At 36.7% G+C, this 17543-nt stretch overlaps 1 protein-coding gene across 2 annotated transcripts in view; it reads right to left on the bottom strand.

Moving 5' to 3' along the window:
• NFKB1 (nuclear factor kappa B subunit 1) overlaps positions 1 to 17543 on the bottom strand; it is a 122316-nt gene that overhangs the window by 89649 nt on the left and 15124 nt on the right. The window contains exons 2-4 of one of the 2 annotated variants that reach the window (XM_081116996.1): positions 9118 to 9163; positions 4978 to 5053; positions 1211 to 1251 (exon numbers count right to left, since the gene is read on the bottom strand). In XM_081116996.1, the coding sequence (XP_080973122.1) occupies positions 1211 to 1251; positions 4978 to 5053; positions 9118 to 9156 (156 nt within the window). In that variant the 5' untranslated portion in view covers positions 9157 to 9163. The remainder of the gene's footprint in view (positions 1 to 1210; positions 1252 to 4977; positions 5054 to 9117; positions 9164 to 17543) is intronic. The other variant, XM_081116997.1, reaches the window with a different exon arrangement.

The raw sequence follows: 17543 nt of genomic DNA, 5'->3' as shown, positions 1-17543 counted from the left end.
AATTAGACATAAGTAAAGGAAAATAATGTTAGCAGACCGTGGACTCAACATGTGTCACCTGCAAGCAACTAGAACAATGCCTCAAAGTCTCATGTGGCATCACAGTCCCCACAACAAAAACTTTTATCTAAGTCCAGCCTTTAAGGATAGTCTATTTGGTCATAGTTAAGATATTTATATCCTTTAAATCTTGACCAAAATCCAAATACATATATAATGCCATGATTATAGTAACCACAATAAAAGCTTTTATTTAAGTTCTTGATCTAGCTAGCATTTGTTAAATGATACACAATGTAAAAGTGCTACCCTCACTCACCGGAGCTACTAAAAGCATTTAGGAAAGGTATTGGGTAATACAAGTGCAGGACAGCAAGTATATACACCCTCCGTCTCACACAAATTTGGTGAGCACATCCATTCAGAGATTTATTCAATCTTTAGAGGACTAGCACATCCCTTTTATACCCTAATAACTGAAATCTATAGGCAGATATTAAAGATTCTCTTTCCTACTCTTTCATAGCACCGGTCCCAGCCAATTTCAATAAATGTTATCCACAGATTTGCAGCAGGGTGAGGCCACTTCAATTTCCTTTACAGAATCCAGTGGTAACAGGAAGAGCCTGAGGAAATAAAATGCTCCCCTCCTGACTCCAAAGAAGCTGAGTGAGTCTAAAGTTAACACCAGAAGGAAGGTAACTCAACTGTCCGTTCTAATACTATCTATCCCCCACTGGTAGTTTTAGTATCTTCGGGTATGTGTTCAAAAGACAGAACAGAAAAGACTAGAGCTACTAAAGGCAGGAGGAAGGCTAGGCAGTATTGCATGTGTATGGACACAACTAATGGATGTAACTCCGTGTACATGAGCTGCATGTACGTGTATTTCCATATGAATGGAGAGGACCTGTCTTTCCTAGGAGTGGCTGGTAAGCAAAGTTGTAGAGATAGTAAGATACCAAGGATCTATAATTAACTAAAGTTTTACAGAACTATATATTGAGGCTCAACATGGTCTGAAGTATAACTAAGAAAGATGTAAAATGGACGAATGAAGCCGTTACATAATTTGGCAAGTTGTTGATCTTCTAGGTCAGCTACTTTCTTCACATAATTCAGTTACTATTTTTTGGTGCTTGAGACATTAATATTAGACTTATGGGTCTAACATTTAAAGAGAAAGCTCCCACCCCTTTAAGCTTCTTACCTGTTTAGGTTGCTCTAATATTTGAAGGTATGGGACATCTGCTAAAAACAAAAACAACAAACAGAAACCAACAGAATGTGAGGCTTCTCAAATTTGGTATAAAATATTAAGTAGGTAAAAACTGAAATTATGTCTTAAAATAAAGATTTCAATTAAAATTTTTTTAGCTAAAATTTCACAAGGATACAATTTACCGTCCTCATTTGGATATTAAATTTATCCTTATTTTAATAGTTTTACACCTTTAGAGAACCACAATAAATAAACATTTCTTGAATGGTGATGGTACATTGTACAACCCAACAAATGACCTGATGTCTGGCAAAGATTAAGATGTTAATAGTCTTCAAATCTTGTGTACTAACAAAGCATTTTAAAAATTACATGAATATCAGTTAAAAGCTGTAAAAACTTCCTAACTTTTTTTTTGCCTTCACATCATTAGATATTGACTTCTTTCCCTCAGAGGGAATATGCTTCACGTGACATTACGAGACTGAGCTGGCGCCTACATGTGCAAAATACACAGATAACGATCTCAAGCTGTCTGCTTTTCCTTACACTACGTTTCTGGTTCCTTTCCTTTAATCCACACATACTGCCTTCATTCCCTAACTGACTAGCTTGTTCCCCCTCCCTCCCAAATTTAATTTGGTCTATCAAATATGATGGACTTTTCTAATTAATCCATGGCTTTTGATGTTTGTATACAATTTTTGAATACTGTGCTCTGATACAACTTTGTTCTAAAAAAGCACAAGCGTTTTATAAAATCCTGAAAATAATTTAATTGATAGTAGGTGCATGCCAATTAATTATTATAAAAACATAAAGAAAACTAGAAGCTTAATCCATATCCTGATTATATCTGACTTTGGAAATTCAAAGGAAAATCAGAACAGCTCACAGTATAAATATAAATTTGTCCAATATGAGAAAGTCCCTAAGCTCCCCACGACATCTTATGCCAACAGTATAATAACACATAGCTCTGCAATAAATAAAGGTGTACGCTGTTTCTCATTTGTTTGAATATAAATTTAAAAGTTTGCTACTAAAAAAAAAAAAAAAAGATTAGGAGAATGCTTGTATCCATTTCAATCTCCACTGTCCCTTAGCCAGAAGTTCAAGACCTATTATTTTAGATAAATAAATTTATGAAGAATTAAATACCTTCAGGTTTAAATAAAAAATAAACTAACTTAAGAGAAAGACCATTTTATAATTTCTTTCAGTTTTATGATGAATCAGAATAAGGCTAGAAAACTGTAGGAAACAAAGGTATAATTATTTCCTGTTATTATTCAAAAAATTTACAAGAAAGTCAACTGAAAAATGACTGAATTTGAAGCAAAACATATACGCAAAAGGTCATATGGGAAGTGACTTGCCAATATAGTATAATTTAGGTAAATTATCTCTTTTATCTGTATAAAATTCATCCTGGACATTTAGAACTACTTTTAGAAAAGAATTAGCAATTTTAAGATTCTAAAAAACAGCTAGAATTTAATTTTTGATAAAAAAATAAAACCAATGAGAAATAGAAATATTTTCACACTACTGACATATAACTTACATGACAGTGTAACAAATATAGTCATAGAAAAATTTCCTCTAGGATGCTAGATGAAGATAGCAAGAAGAGGGGCCTTGAATAAAGCAGCAGTTGGAAGCCGCAGAAAATACAGGGGAGTTGAAGCATATTTACATTAAACTTCAAGACTCTCACTTATTATTATTTATGAATTTATTTTATTTTTCAACTACAGTTGACAGTCAATATTGTTTTATATTACTTTCAGGTGTATCTCTCACTATTGACTCTTCTAAAACTTCTATTGAAGTTTTTCTACTATTTTTGCTGAGTGATTAAATTTCTTTTAAAATTATAAAATTTCAAGGTTTGGGAATTTTATTAGTGAAATGGAGCCATTTTTCTCTTTCAGGGAACACACTCAGAAGTTCAATCAACTAGGAAATTAGATTTGATACGCATATATTTGTTTTAATGTCAATTTTCTTTTAGTCACATGTCTATCCCATGAAGAGATAACCCACTAATATAAAGAAATTTAAAATACAGCACAATGTTATAGACTTAACAGCTGTACTATATCCCATAGTTTAGTACTACTTATGATTTTGGATTTCAAGAAATACACAAGACAAAATAGTTCATGTGAAAATGACCACATCAGTTTCCATAATCTTTCTACCCCTTTAAAACATGATTAAAACAGCATAAATTTTGGATTATAAAAACCTGACTATGCTACTGCAACAGAGAGGAAAATATATAACAATAAAAACAATGAGGTAATAACTGGGAAGTAAGATGTTTTGGTATAATTTTAAAAGTTTTTTGAATATTATGGCAATTTATTATGGCAAAGTAATTTCTACAATGTGGAGCTCTGATCACAGAAAATTTACTAAGATGGTTCTTTTGGTAACCTTATTTCTACTTCCATAAACTTGATGAGATAAAAACATTATGGAAGCATTTGCCTTGGGTTCCCATTTGGCAGCTACGAGGCATTAGATGGAAATGTGTGTATTTCCTACGGGCAGAACCACGTTCTGATTTTTTTTTGATAAAGCATTGATATGAAGAAAAATACTTTGATCCTCAGAACTGAAAGCACAGGAAACACAGATGCTGCCAAGACATTTACTTGTTCTTCACAGGAAGCTGACCCAGAGCTCAAATCAGACAGCAGATCACGAGATCTCAGACACAGTAGCCAACAGGATATGTTTTGTGGGGTAAAGAGAAAAAGACCTCAGCAATACAACTTTTGACAGTGATGGTGAAGGGATAGCAGTTTTATCACTTTCCTCCCCTGAGCTTCTAGAAATAATAGAGATAAAAATGCAGAAAAACATTCTGATCTAAAAAATGAAAAGTAAGTACCAGAACAACAACAATAGTTTTAGATAAGAATGATATAAATTGGGTAAAGTCTCCCAATGAGGCCAAGCAAGTCCATTGTATATCGAAGAGCTGATGTCCAATTCAGTGATTACGAAATTCTTTGCTTTATACACAACTTCCACCTTGACTCACACTGCGTTTGAACGTCTGTTAAGTCCCGTTAGTGATGTGAGGAGCACATAAAAAGAGTCAACAGACAGGGCTCACATACAAATCAATAAATTAAAAAAGAGACTGAAAGTGCTGATTTTTAACATCACTCACATGAAATTAAACAATTTGTGGGTGGGGATGACTAACATAGTTATGTTAGAAGGAAGAATGATTATCATGCATTTTATCCAACTGGTCAGAAAGTAGAGCTAAAAGCTTTTAAAAAGATGATTTTTCTACTGAGCTGATTTTTATGATTTTTGTACACTTGTATCCCAGTGCCTGGCATTAGGCGCTCAAATAAGTGTTTTTGGAATAGATCAGAGGAGTTGAGACTGCCTGATTCTGGGACAAAGCAAAGAGGAGTTAAAAATAACCCAGAGATGGTTAAGATTGGTTAAAAGGAAAATCCTTATATTGAGTGAAGAAATTCCTTCTGAGCTGTCCTAGCAGGTATTAGCTACAATTGTAAGTCATACAATGATTAATGGGGGTGAAACATTTTTGTGCAAATGTACTTCAAGAAAGCATATTAAAATATTGTTTTTTAGAACATCAATCACCATTTCCTTTCTAGGTACATAACTGACTTTCTAAAAGAGATCAGTAGCAGAGCCTGAATTTAAAAAAAGTAAAAGCAAAACAACAGGGTAGTAAGATTGAGGAGTTTTCTTACCCGTTGGCAGTGGCATCTCTGGTTGAAATATTTCTGAGTTAAATATTGTATGATTCAAAGGATCCAAATGAAACATCTGTAACAACAAAAAAAATGTATTAAACATTTGAAGTTGGTAGACCTAAAACTTAATTACAGGGAAAAAAAACTAAAGCCAAATAAAAAAATCTGAAAATATTTTAAATCAGGGTTTTAAAAATACCTTCATGAGACCTACCTAAATTCTCATGTGTATGAAACATTGCATAGGGTTGGACTGTGTTTTTGTGACAAAGGGTTTTGAAAAGAATGACCTAGCTATAAAGTACACAGAGGGAGCTTGCTTAACTTGTGCATCTCTTGGGGCCCCATCTATGTTTATCACACAGTGGATACTTAATAAACATTTGTTGAGTGAACGACTTGAAGCTCCTACTCTCTTAGAAATAATAAGCATAAGAATATAATCCTAGGCATCAATATTCCTTTTATGATGGTAAATAAGCCCCTACTCTAGACATTCAACTTCAAGGCCTGAAAAAATCAGACAGCAGCCCTGGATCAATATACAAAAACACAACTTACAGTCCAAGGAGCAGATAATTGAACACTGAGCTGCCTCACTTTTTAAAAACTTTCATTTACCTAGCACAATGCAAAAATACCTGGAATTTAGTGGGTGTGGTAGGCTGAATAATGGTTCCTGCAAAAACATCCACATCCTAATCCCCAGAACCTGTGAGTACTATCTCATATAGCAAAAGGGATGCTGCCGATGTTATTAAAGTAAGAATGAAGAGTTGGGGAAATTCTCTTGGATTATCCAGATGGGCCTGATAAAAGGGATGCAGGGTACTAAGTGAATAATAGGAGATGTGACAATGGAGGCCAGAGGTTGGAGTGATGGAAGGGGTGACAAGCCAAGAAATGCAGGCAGCCTCTAGAAGACCATAAAGGCAAGGAAATGAAAGCTTCCAGAAGGAAAGCAGCCCTGCCAACACCTTGATTTCAGACTTCTGACCTCCAGATTATAAGAGAATAATTTTGTGTTTGTTTTAAGCTACTAAATTTGAGGTAATTTGCTACAGCACCAAGAGAAAACCAATACAGTGCGCATGAAATATATTTTGATGGAATTATATTCTATCTTGGTAAATTCCTAATAATTACTTATCCCAAGAAAAACATTTTCTTTCCACTTACTTTATTCAATATTTTAAATTCATATTTCTGAGCTTGGTATTGTTTCAACCTGTGTAAGTCATCTGTTTGAAATGTCTGTGGACAACACAGAAACCAACCTTATTTCACTTTTTATGATATGCTAGTGGGCAAGTGTGCTAGAGCTGGTATTTGAAAAAACAATATCAGTATTACAACTTACTCCTTTTTCCTATTAGTGAGCCTTGAACCTAGATGTCTAGTTAAGAATCAAGAGTAAGAATCAGTGTTTAAATAAAGAACACTTCACATTCAGTTGTGAGGTATGCAAATTTTCAATTGAGGAATAATAAATGTGCTCCACTTCACTGCTTAAGAGTAAAGTTCATCTATGCTTTTCACTGTTTGCTGAAAAGGAAATAAAGGAATGAAAAAACATGTTGTTGTAAAAATGGGCCCTACCTTACAGAGCATTCTCAGAGCAGAGTATCAGAGCAGAAAAGATGACCAAGCAGAGAAAAAACACACACCTTCCCTATGGTCCTGCAGGTGGCTAAAATAACTAGTTAGAGGGCAAAAACAGCCATCTCAGGAGAGACACACACTCCACTTCAAAGGAGAGAGCAGCTGTGCTGTGCGGCAGCTTGCTTTGTGGATGTGGTCAAAGGTAGAGAGCAAATTCCCGGCTACGCTACAACGCTGAGGATATCTCACTGAGGACAAGTCAATTTAAGGAAATACATACCATTAAGTTTGAGACAAGAGAAAAAACCCCAAATTTCAAGGAACTTTCCCCTCAACAATTGAAATATCAGAACATGCCCCATCCCTGTTGCTGATGATCACAAAAATGCTCACATAAGAAAAACTTTCGAAATGAATGTTTTCAGCAGATTTTACTCTGGTGTGGCATGAAGGACTATCTCTTATTGATAAGGTTTCCTGTATATAAACAGGAAAGCATGGTCTAAAACCAAGAAGAAACAATTCTAATGCTGGTTAGACTTTGCCTTTAATTGTTAGAGACCACTTATTAAAAACGAAAGGTAAAACACAGGTTTTTGATAATATGAGTAGCCAAATGTCTTTCATGCTGTCATCAAAGAAAACGTTCCTAGATTTATCCTGTAGGACCATTTTTACAGTAAAGTTCAAAAGGAGCATCTTAATGGGAAAAGCAATGCATACTCATTCTTTCTAGATCAACCAGAACATTATCAAGAGTAATGTATGCTAGATAAGTCTATTTTATTTTAAAAAGCAGTAACTAGACCCCTTAAAAGTTTTAAGAGCTGATTAGTAGCAGCAACACTTACATAAAGTCCTTCAAACTCTAAGTCCAAAAGGTCTTTCACTTTTGGTTTTATTTTTCTGACTGGTTATTTGCATGTGTAAATTTGTGAAATCCATTTTTTAGGCAGTCACCACTAAAGATTAAGTGTGAAATGACTACGAATCTTGGCCCAGGTGTCTGCTGCCTCGTGGTCCCTCTCCTTGTCTAGCCTAGCTAACTACACCTTCCAAACCTCAGCTTACCTAGACTTCATTTGGAAAGTCCTCCGTAACTTTGCTCTTCCCACCAGACAGCACAGAGTGATCCCTCTCAGCATTTCTGTCCCATTCTGTACAGAATTACTATTATAGTATTCATCACCATAGGAAGCTATTTATGCCACTGTCTCTCACTAGAATGGCAACTTCTGAACCTAGGGTCTATCTTATTTTTGTACCATCTCCTCAGTTTATGTTATGCTAAATAGCAATGCCTCAATAAATAACTGATTGAATAAACCTCAGTAGTTTACATACTTCTTAAAATCATTATATTAAAATTTTAATACTACCATTGTAATTACCCTAGGGTCTGAAAATTGCTTTCAAATGGCTCATTTAACATATATACAATTAATGTATATATAAGTATTAAAAATATATGGATTAAAGAAATATATTAACAATCAACAAAGATTTGTTAGACTACTCAACATTTCTATAGGCATCAAATTTTTCCAAGTAAAACTAGGAGAAAGAGAAAAAAAGGACACTGGTATCTCTTCATAATTGCTAATATAATGAACAGTGTTAGTGTTATGCTCCCAAAGCACATTCACTGCCATTAAGTCTTTTGACATCCCTGTTTGTGTGGGGTTAGCATCCCTATTTTGCAAAGGAGAAAAGTGAGGATTAGGGGGTGCTAAATGATTCCTCAAGTTTTAAGAGCTGATTAGTAGCAGCCAACACTTACATAAAGACCTTCAAACTCTACGTCTAAAAGGTCTTTTCACTAGACCAGTCTGCCTCCTCATTACATGAGTTTTTAATAAATACCTTGCATTCCCCTTGTACCTGTGAAATTGACTTTACTTGGAAATAGGGTCTTTTGCAGATATAATCAAGTTGAGATGTAGTCATACTGAAGGGTGGGCCCTAAATCCAGTGACTGGTGCCTTTACAAGAGAAAAGTGAGGAAAATTTGGATACAGAGCAACTAGAGAGACACAGGGAAGAAGGCCATGTTCTGGTGATACACTTACAAGCTAAGGAATGCCAAGATTGCTGGCAACAACCACAAGCTAGGGAAGTGGCATGGGACAGATTCTCCTTCAGAACTTCTGAAATAACCAATCTTGTCATCATCTTGACTTTAGACTTGTAGCCTCCAGAACTATGAGATAATATATTTCTGTTGTTTTAAGCCAGCCAGTTTGTGGTCATTTGTTACAGCAGCCTCAGGGCACTAACACAGTAGTTATCATTTGACCTGTAGCATACATAATTTCTAGGCAACAGTGTGTGTGATAGCAGGGTTTAAGTTACTCATTTTAAAGACACATCCTCTCTGACCTTACATGGAGGGACAGGGAAACTGCAAAAACAATTTAAAGGAAATTTTTACCAATTTTAGAGTTAGCATGATAGATACTATTGCAACCTCTGTATATTTTAAAATAGGAATACATTTACAAAAAATTACCAATGAGATGATATCACAATACCTACTTGTTCATGCCCTCCCAAATACGGATCCTCTTCTGCCATTCTGGAGCTATATAGCAAAGCAAAACAAAAGCAAACTGTAAGACTGAAATGAACCTTAAAAATTCCACCCTGCCGGAGTCAACGGTACTATTCCAGTAAGACCAAATATAACTCTTTTTTACAGACCTTAGGAGGAGAACATGCTGTAGTTCTTTGGAATCTAAATCTAACAGCAGATAAATTGCATAAGTAAGGAATTACCATTTATATACAACCCAAAACCCTGATGTCAGGCTCCTAACAGTGCCCTGGAGTTTGGTACAACTAATCTTCCTCCTCAGTATAAAAATCATGCATATTTGGATTCTTAGAGGCCATCTCTTTTAGTCACCATGTGGACTTCAAGGATTTAGTCTTTGCTCTTTGTGTAGATTATTTCCCAACCTTTCATGAATTCTGTGATGGCGTTAGAACTGTCTCCACGCTTTCTGTATGCCGCTCGAGTTGAGAAGCTAAGAGGGGGGCATTCTGCGGTGAAAGGGCGTGGTCAGTGCATTGGGCACGAGGGGAGGCGGCTACAGTGTGCTGTGCTGTCCTCCAGGGCGTTCCACCGCCAGGCCGTTCCTGCCAGTCACAACAGCACAGCCGGCCCCCCTTATCCACGGGTTCACTTTTCGCGGTTTCAATTACCCTCACTGGAAAATATTACATAAAAAATTCCCAAAATAAACAATTTATGTTTTAAAATGTGCGCAGTTCTGAATAGTGTGATGAAATGCCATCATCCCGCTCCATCCCCTTGTCCGGTGTCTCCACGCTGTGTATGCCACTAGCCTGTCGGTCACTCAGTAGTCATTTTGGTTGTCAGATCGACTGTCACAGGATCGCAGCGCTTGTACAAGTTCAAGTAACTCTTTTTTTACTTAATAATGGCCCCAAGTGCAAGTAGTACTTTTGTTTAAATTATTTATTTTTTCAATCCTTACTGAGGACATTTTCACTGATTTTTAGAGAGAGGGGAAGGGAGGGAGAAGGAGAGGGAGAGGGAAACACTGATGTGAGAAACAGTGATCGGTTGCTTCCTGAATGTGCCCCTACCAGGGTCAGGGATCAAACCCTCCACCTAGGTATGTGCCCTGACTAGGAATCGAACCCGTGACCCTTCAGTGCATGGGACGATGCTCCAACCAACTGAGCCACACTGGCCAGGGCATGATGTTGGCAATTTGAGTATGTCAAAGAGACGTCATGAAGTGCTTCCTTTAAGTGAAAAGGTGAGTACTGTACAACAGGATATTTAGAGAGAGAGAGACCACATTCACATAACTGTTATTACAATATACTGTCATAATTGTTCTATTACGTTATTAGTTGCTCTTAATCTCTTACTGGGCATAATTTATAAATTAAACTTTAGCCCTGGCTGGTGCTGCTCAATGGTTAGTGTGTCAGTTTGCAGACCAAAGGGTCCCGGGTTCGATTTCTGGTCAAGGGCACGTGCCTGGGTTACAGGTTTGCTCTCAGTCTCGGTCAGGGTGCATGCAGGAGGCAACTGATCAATGTGCCTCTCTCACATCGATGTCTCTCTCCCCCCCTTTTCCAGTCTCTCTAAAAATCAATGAAAAAAATATCCTTGGGTGAGGGTTAACAAAACCCCCCACAAGTTTATAGGAAAAAATCCTATCGTTTGGCACTATCCTTGGTTTCAGGCATTTACTGGGGGTCTTGGAATGTATTCCCCATGGATGAGAGGGGGCTACTGTACAGAAATACTGTAACATTGAAACTGCAATAAGATGATACAAAAATAAGAGCCCTTGGGACTGGGGCTGAAAACGTTAGCTGCCCACCAAAATCTGTTCTCTCCTTTTCCACGGTAACAGAGTTTAGGTGGAAATTGCGACCGCTCAGCTGGAGCGTATCCCGCACTTCCTTGGAGTTAGGGCTGGCTGGCTGATGAGACGCTCACCTGAGCAATGTCAGAACTACTGTGTCACCACCAGGTCTGGCCTTAAGGCCCTTGACATCCTTCCTCCATGTTTTTGTTTTTTCTCTTTCCTGTTGGATAAGCCTAGAAATGGAGAAGACAGGGCTTCTACCATGTAGATGATGGTGAATGGCAGGCAGCTAATACCGGGGGTGACGTGAGAAAGAAACTTCTCTGTTCTTTAACCCAATATATCATTGGATCGCTCTGTTGAAACAGTTTAGCTCTCACCCTAATGAATACATCACCCAACCCTTCAATAAGAACAGAATCATTCAAAGAGGACCCTAAGAGTCAATGAAATCCTCTAGATGTCTGCTACAGCCCTGTGTGACCGGTGAGAAGTGCGAAAGCCTCATGAGGATTCCTAGTGGGGTACTGGGTGCTGCCCAACTTCAGCACAAAGGGGGAAGGCAGCTCTCAGTCCTGCAGAACAAGGAGTCCATGCAGACGCGCAAGGAAATCTTTGTCTAAAACAAGAAATGACTGTTGGAAGATTTACAAACAGCTATAATCAATGAAGACAAGCAGCTAAAAAGGGGAACATTGGCTTGTTACAATAAAGGAATTAAGTCATTCGAAAGTCAAGGGTTTTGCCGTTGCTGAGTGAGCCACTGCATGTAAACTAAACTCACTGTGGTCTGTTTCTTCATCTGCAAAATGGGAGACTTGGATGGGATGGACTTTTGAAAAGAACTCAGAATGTTAGTTAGCTAATAAATTCCTATTCAAAGAAAAGAATCACCTAAATGATAGTTCTTTTTATAAACTTGGATTTTTATATGTAGTCAGGTATATAGCTATAATAAAGAAACATAAGCATAATTTTCAGTTATATGAAGAATATAAGTAAAACAGTGCTATTACAATACAGTGGTAACACCCAGTACAACATTCCACTTGAAAATCCTTATTCTTAGACCACCACAGGAGCCCAATTTTCAAAAATAATATTAATAGAATTTTTTTTTACCTTTAAGCTTTCTATTAATCTGGGCTAATCACATGAATCCTCTCAAACAATCTCAGCCCACAGTCTTCAAAAGCAGAGGTGAGGCTGTTGACTTGTTAAACTGACAGAGCACTTTCAGTACCTCTATTACATTCAATATCCTTATATTTTTAAACTTGTGGATGGTTTCCTGATCTGTGAATGCATGGATTTAATATGAAGCAGCTCTCATCCTAATTAAAAAACCTCAACTAAATCTACTTTATTAGAACAGATGCAGGGTTATTATCATGATCACTATGGTAGTTAAAACCTTAATGAACCTAAATTGTAGGTACTGGACAAACCACTCAATTAAACACAGTCCTCCCTCCAACAACCTCCCTATGCACAAATGTGTGCCAAAAGATAACAGTTTTAAAAGCACAACAGCAGCCCCAAAGATAACTTGGGTGATGGTTAAATCTAAACTTTTATGCACTTTGTAAGGTAGTTTAAGTTCACTGTGAAGAGCTGAGGTAACAGTAACTTTAGAGTGCTGTCAATGTTAATTCACAATTCAAAAATAAATGTCAAAAGAAACCAAGACTTATATGGAAAGGATGAATCACTAAGTAATATTTGCATTAATTGTAAAAGTGGGTTTTATTTCAAAATTTTGAAATACCAACAAGCCTATGGAACTTAAGGATTAGGAAAGACCAGGGAAAGCCCCTTCTGCCCCCCTGTTCCCCTAGCCCTTCCTCTCACTTTCCCTTTGCACAGTTCTGTGCTTTTGAGGAAGGACCTTGAAACAGAAAGGGAGAGACTGGGCTGACTACTGAAAAGACACTCCTAAACTCTGCATCTCTCTCCCTAGTAGTGAGGTTTTCAGAAAAATTTTGACACCTTGGAAAGGAAAATAGAAAATATAGCTAGCTAGCAATAAATAATACATCTTCTCCAGTAAAACACTTGTATTTCTCATATGAGAAGGGTAATGTTGCAATTGGCTAAGTTCTGAATATGTAATGAGCTCTACATGCAATGCCTAATGAATTATTTTCTGCACATATGTGACAGCTCCTCCACTGACATCAAAGGCCAGCATAAGGAGTTCTTAGCAAAGGCTGCAAGACCAAGGCCATAGGGTTGGACCATTAAGGATGGACTTGGGGGCACTCCTCTCCTTGTAACTGGGGAAATTTTCTAGAATCAGACATATTCATACTTTTTGACCAGGGCCCATTATAACAAAACATATTTTTTATTCTATTAGATTTATTTTTTAAAAAACCTCAAAACTTTTCAAACTCATTAAAATGACTTCAAGACCCACTAATGGGTCACAATCTGAAGTTTGAAAACAGAATCTGAGGTGCCATCCAAGGGTGCAGGTGCAATCCGAGAGATACAGTGTCTCTATTTTCAAGATTATATTCAGCCACAACAGACACCACTTAGGTGTAATTTTAATACCTCATCTTGGATAGTAAGGAGGAATATACTTCAAGAAAAAGAGTGACTTCATCATTTCTCTATTGGATAATAAATCATAAAGGGAAAGAACACGCTGGAACCTCTTTCCATAGAGGAATTTTTTTGAGAGAACATGCTATAAGGTATACGACATGTGCACCACATACAATGTGAAACTCTCAAATGAGAGGATCTTTTGACTCTGCAATTCCACTCCAAGAATTACATGAGCAAGTGTGAAAGAAATAAGTACAAGGATATGCATTGCAGCAAAGGGTAGAACTATAAATGTCCTTTGAGAGAGGATTGTTTATAATTGTGCTACATTCATAGTTATATATTATGTAATTGTTAAAAATAGCAATTCAGATCTTTATATAATAACATGGAGACTTTTACTCCCAAAGTTATACATTTCTAAGTTTTAATTTTCTAACTCAATTATGTAATCGAAAATATACACTTTAATAGAAAAAAGAGAGAGAATCAAACCCTGTCCTGAATTTAAAGTTTAACTCTGACATTTTTAACAATTAATGACATTTGGCGAATAAAACATGAAGTATGGAATGAATCAAACATTTAAAAGCATTGCTGAAATCTTCATAATGTAAAAAAAAAAATTAGCTTTAAAGGGGCTGTTTATTTACATCTTTCTCATGAGATACTGGCTTAGTGAGACAGGGTGGGAAAGGGAAGTTAATGGTGGGTTTAGTTACTTTTCTCACAATAGCTGATTTTTTAAAGTTTTTAAAAAAGAATCAGTATTTGTGTCCCATCATATTTGGATTTGTATAAGCTCATTTCAATGTTTTTCCACTCTCCTATCTATTTTCCTCTCTACTGTTTCATTTGGGTGCAATGTGAACAACTAAATAGCTACCTAGTGAGTACAAATATATTGTGCTTGGAGCTGGTATAAGACAAGGTCCCTGTTCATAATGGAATGTCAGTCTAATAGGGATGGAGGATACATATACAATATTCAACCATTCATTCATGCAAAGCTTAACAGTTAGTGATAGAGTAAATGTTAGCCCTTTTATTAATTGGCATAATAATATATTTATGATAAATTGAGAAGAGCGACTGAGACAGTAGAAGTTTCTGGCATTCTGAGAAGAATCAAGTACTTTCATTTCTTTCCCACCCTATATTTATGTGTACACGGCCATGTTCCCTTTACCCCTATCCTTCTCACTGCTGAGTAAAATGTCTGCACTTTGCCTCCGGGAACATTTGGCAATGTCCACAGACATTTTTCGCTGTCACAACTGGGTGGGTGGTCCTACCGGCATTTAGTGTGTAGAGGTTAGAAACATTGCTAACCATTCTATAATGCATAGGACAGCCCCTCAATAAAGAAATATCTGGCCCAAACGTCAATGCCAAGGATGAGGAACCCTGATGAATGTCATTGCATCATGTCCAGTGCTTGGGTTCCATGGAGCAAGAACTAAACCTGACTGACTACCTCCCATGAGTCAGGACTTAACGGCTAGTACTCTACATATTTCACTTAGTTCTCACAATGATCCTGAGAAATACTGTCCCAGGTGAGAAGACCGAGGCTTAGAGAGATTAAACCATTCGCTCAGGTTGATAGAGTAATGCTGGTGAATCTGACTCCATAGACTATGGTGTGTTCACTTGTCTAACAGGCTGAGGTGAATTTCCTCCTTGGCTTACAAATTTGTTTTTTTTAATACATTGTCTTGCTCCAGGTCTCCTGAATGTTCAGGTTGGAGCTACTCTGCCCATAGAGTAGCCTGAAAGGCAAAAACGGGACTGTGTCAATGCACAAAACTCAACCGAGTTCTTCCTCAGACATTCAAATGTGAACGCAAAAATAGGAAACAATGTTAACTCAATGGTAGCTGCTTTTTGTTTTGTTTTGTTTTAAATATCTCCTTTAGTCAACTTCAGAGCATAGAAGGAGAATAAAGAGATTTTCTCTGAAACATATCCATAGAAAACACCACAGTCACTAATGGTATAATAAAAGTATGTCTATATTTAAAACTAACACATATTGAAATGCTCCTTGAATACTTTCCTCCCTTCATTGACTTAGTCATTCATTTAAAAAATACTTTGGCTTACTATGTGTCAGTGAAGACAGCAAAGTACACAGAGTGATGCAGTCCCTGTACTCACAGGGCTTACAGTTGTGATTGATTGAAAGCGATGGAAAAAATTCTTTGAAACTCCCCCCCAAAAAAGGAAAAATGTATTTCTCCATCTTTTGAATCTTGGCAGGCCTGTAACTTCCTCTGACCAATGGAATGAGATAGAAGTGTGAGTTTTAAATGTAGGTTTCAAGAGACCTTGCAAGAACATTCTTGCTTTCTTGTAACACTGCTGCCATGTGAACAAGCCTGGGCTAGCCCACTGGAGGGTGAGACACAACATGGAGCAGAGAGGGAAAGTTCTAGGTGAGGCTCCCCTAGACTGACCACCACCAGCTGGGCAGCCAAATGATTTCAGAGGTCAGCAGAGCCAGCCCGGACAACCTAGGGAGCTCACTGAATAGGAAGAAATAACAAATGTTTGTTTTAATTAGGTTTGTAGTGATTTTTATATGCAGCAGAAGCTAACTAATGCAGAGAGGCATTAAGTTTCGTAATTAGGAATGCAACACGGTAAGTGTTGTGGGAAATGAAGGGTACGTGTGGCGTGGGTTAGTTACCTTGGTAATTCAGTAATTACATTTTCTTTGTTATGGTCCTATTCAGTTAGCATAATAAACAATATGTTTATAACAAAGTGGGAAGAGAAATTAAGACAGTAAAAGCTTATTATCATTTTTACTCTATTGGCTTATTCAGTTCCCAACTGAACAAAAGAAAACAAAATAGTCAAAATTTACACTGTGGTATAAACAGAAATAAAATTAGTACTGTTAAAACCTTCAAAATGTAAATATTAATAAATTGCTGTTAGCTTTAAGCAGTGATACCATTATAAAACAAGTTAATAATATTTTCAAACTCTTCAGTTCTCCAATATCTAAAACCAAATTCCTCATTCTTGCAGTAACAGACCCCATTCTTGACTTTCCAATTTCTGCCAATATATCAATCATTTTGTCAGGTACTTGTTCAAAATTCAGTGACTTTTTTCTCTTTTTCCCTCTCTTTATCTCACATGTATCTAGTCAATAATCAATTTCTGCTGATTTGGGGGAGTGTGGTGGTGGCATTATTTTTTGTATCCCCCTCTGTTCCACTTCTACTCTTTCACACTACTTAAACCTTCATTGCCTCACCTCTGAAGGACAATAACCTCCCTACTGTTCTCCCTTACTGTGGTATTGTTTCTTTCATATTATTGCCATATTACTTATAAGATAGTTGAAAAGGCCCCAAGCCATTCAACATATTATATTATTATATTAAATCATATTATAAGCATCAGTTATTATTATATCCTAACCAAACCTGCTACTATAGACAGACTGGTCATTCAAAAACACCTTGCTTATTTCCATCTTGTACATTTGTTCAAAGTATGGCCTACATCCTGAGATGCCATCTTTTCTACTTAAATACTACCCATTTCTCAAGTCTCTACTCAAATCCAACTTCTGCCAAGAAACCCTGTATTTCCCCCTGTAACCTATAGCTCTGTAGTCCACATAAGGGCTATCACACTTAAGTGTACTGATGATTTGACAACATACTGTTCTATAGCAATTTAACTTTATATTTACATTTTTCTTAAGTGGATATAAATGCCTAAGAGTAGACATGAGAGTTTCTTTTTTAGTATTTCCAAATTAGTAAACATTAAGTACTTTTAAAAAAAGTTTGTTGCTTGTTTTATTCTATTTTTTAAATTTATTGATTGATTGTATAGAGAGGAAGAGAGAGAGAGAGAAACATCAATTTGTTCCACTTATTTATGCATTCATTGGGGTTGCTTCCTGTATGTGCCCTGACCGGAGAGCGAACCCACAATCTTGGTGCATCGGGACAATGCTCTAACCAACTGAACTACCTGACTATGGCAATATTAAGTACTTTTTAATTAATATTGCATTAATGGCAA

Source organism: Miniopterus schreibersii (assembly GCF_964146895.1).
Source record: "Miniopterus schreibersii genome assembly, chromosome: 1".
Classification (NCBI taxonomy): domain Eukaryota; kingdom Metazoa; phylum Chordata; class Mammalia; order Chiroptera; family Miniopteridae; genus Miniopterus; species Miniopterus schreibersii.
The sequence above is the reverse complement of the archived record's forward strand: the minus strand, read 5'-3'. Positions and strand labels throughout refer to the sequence as shown.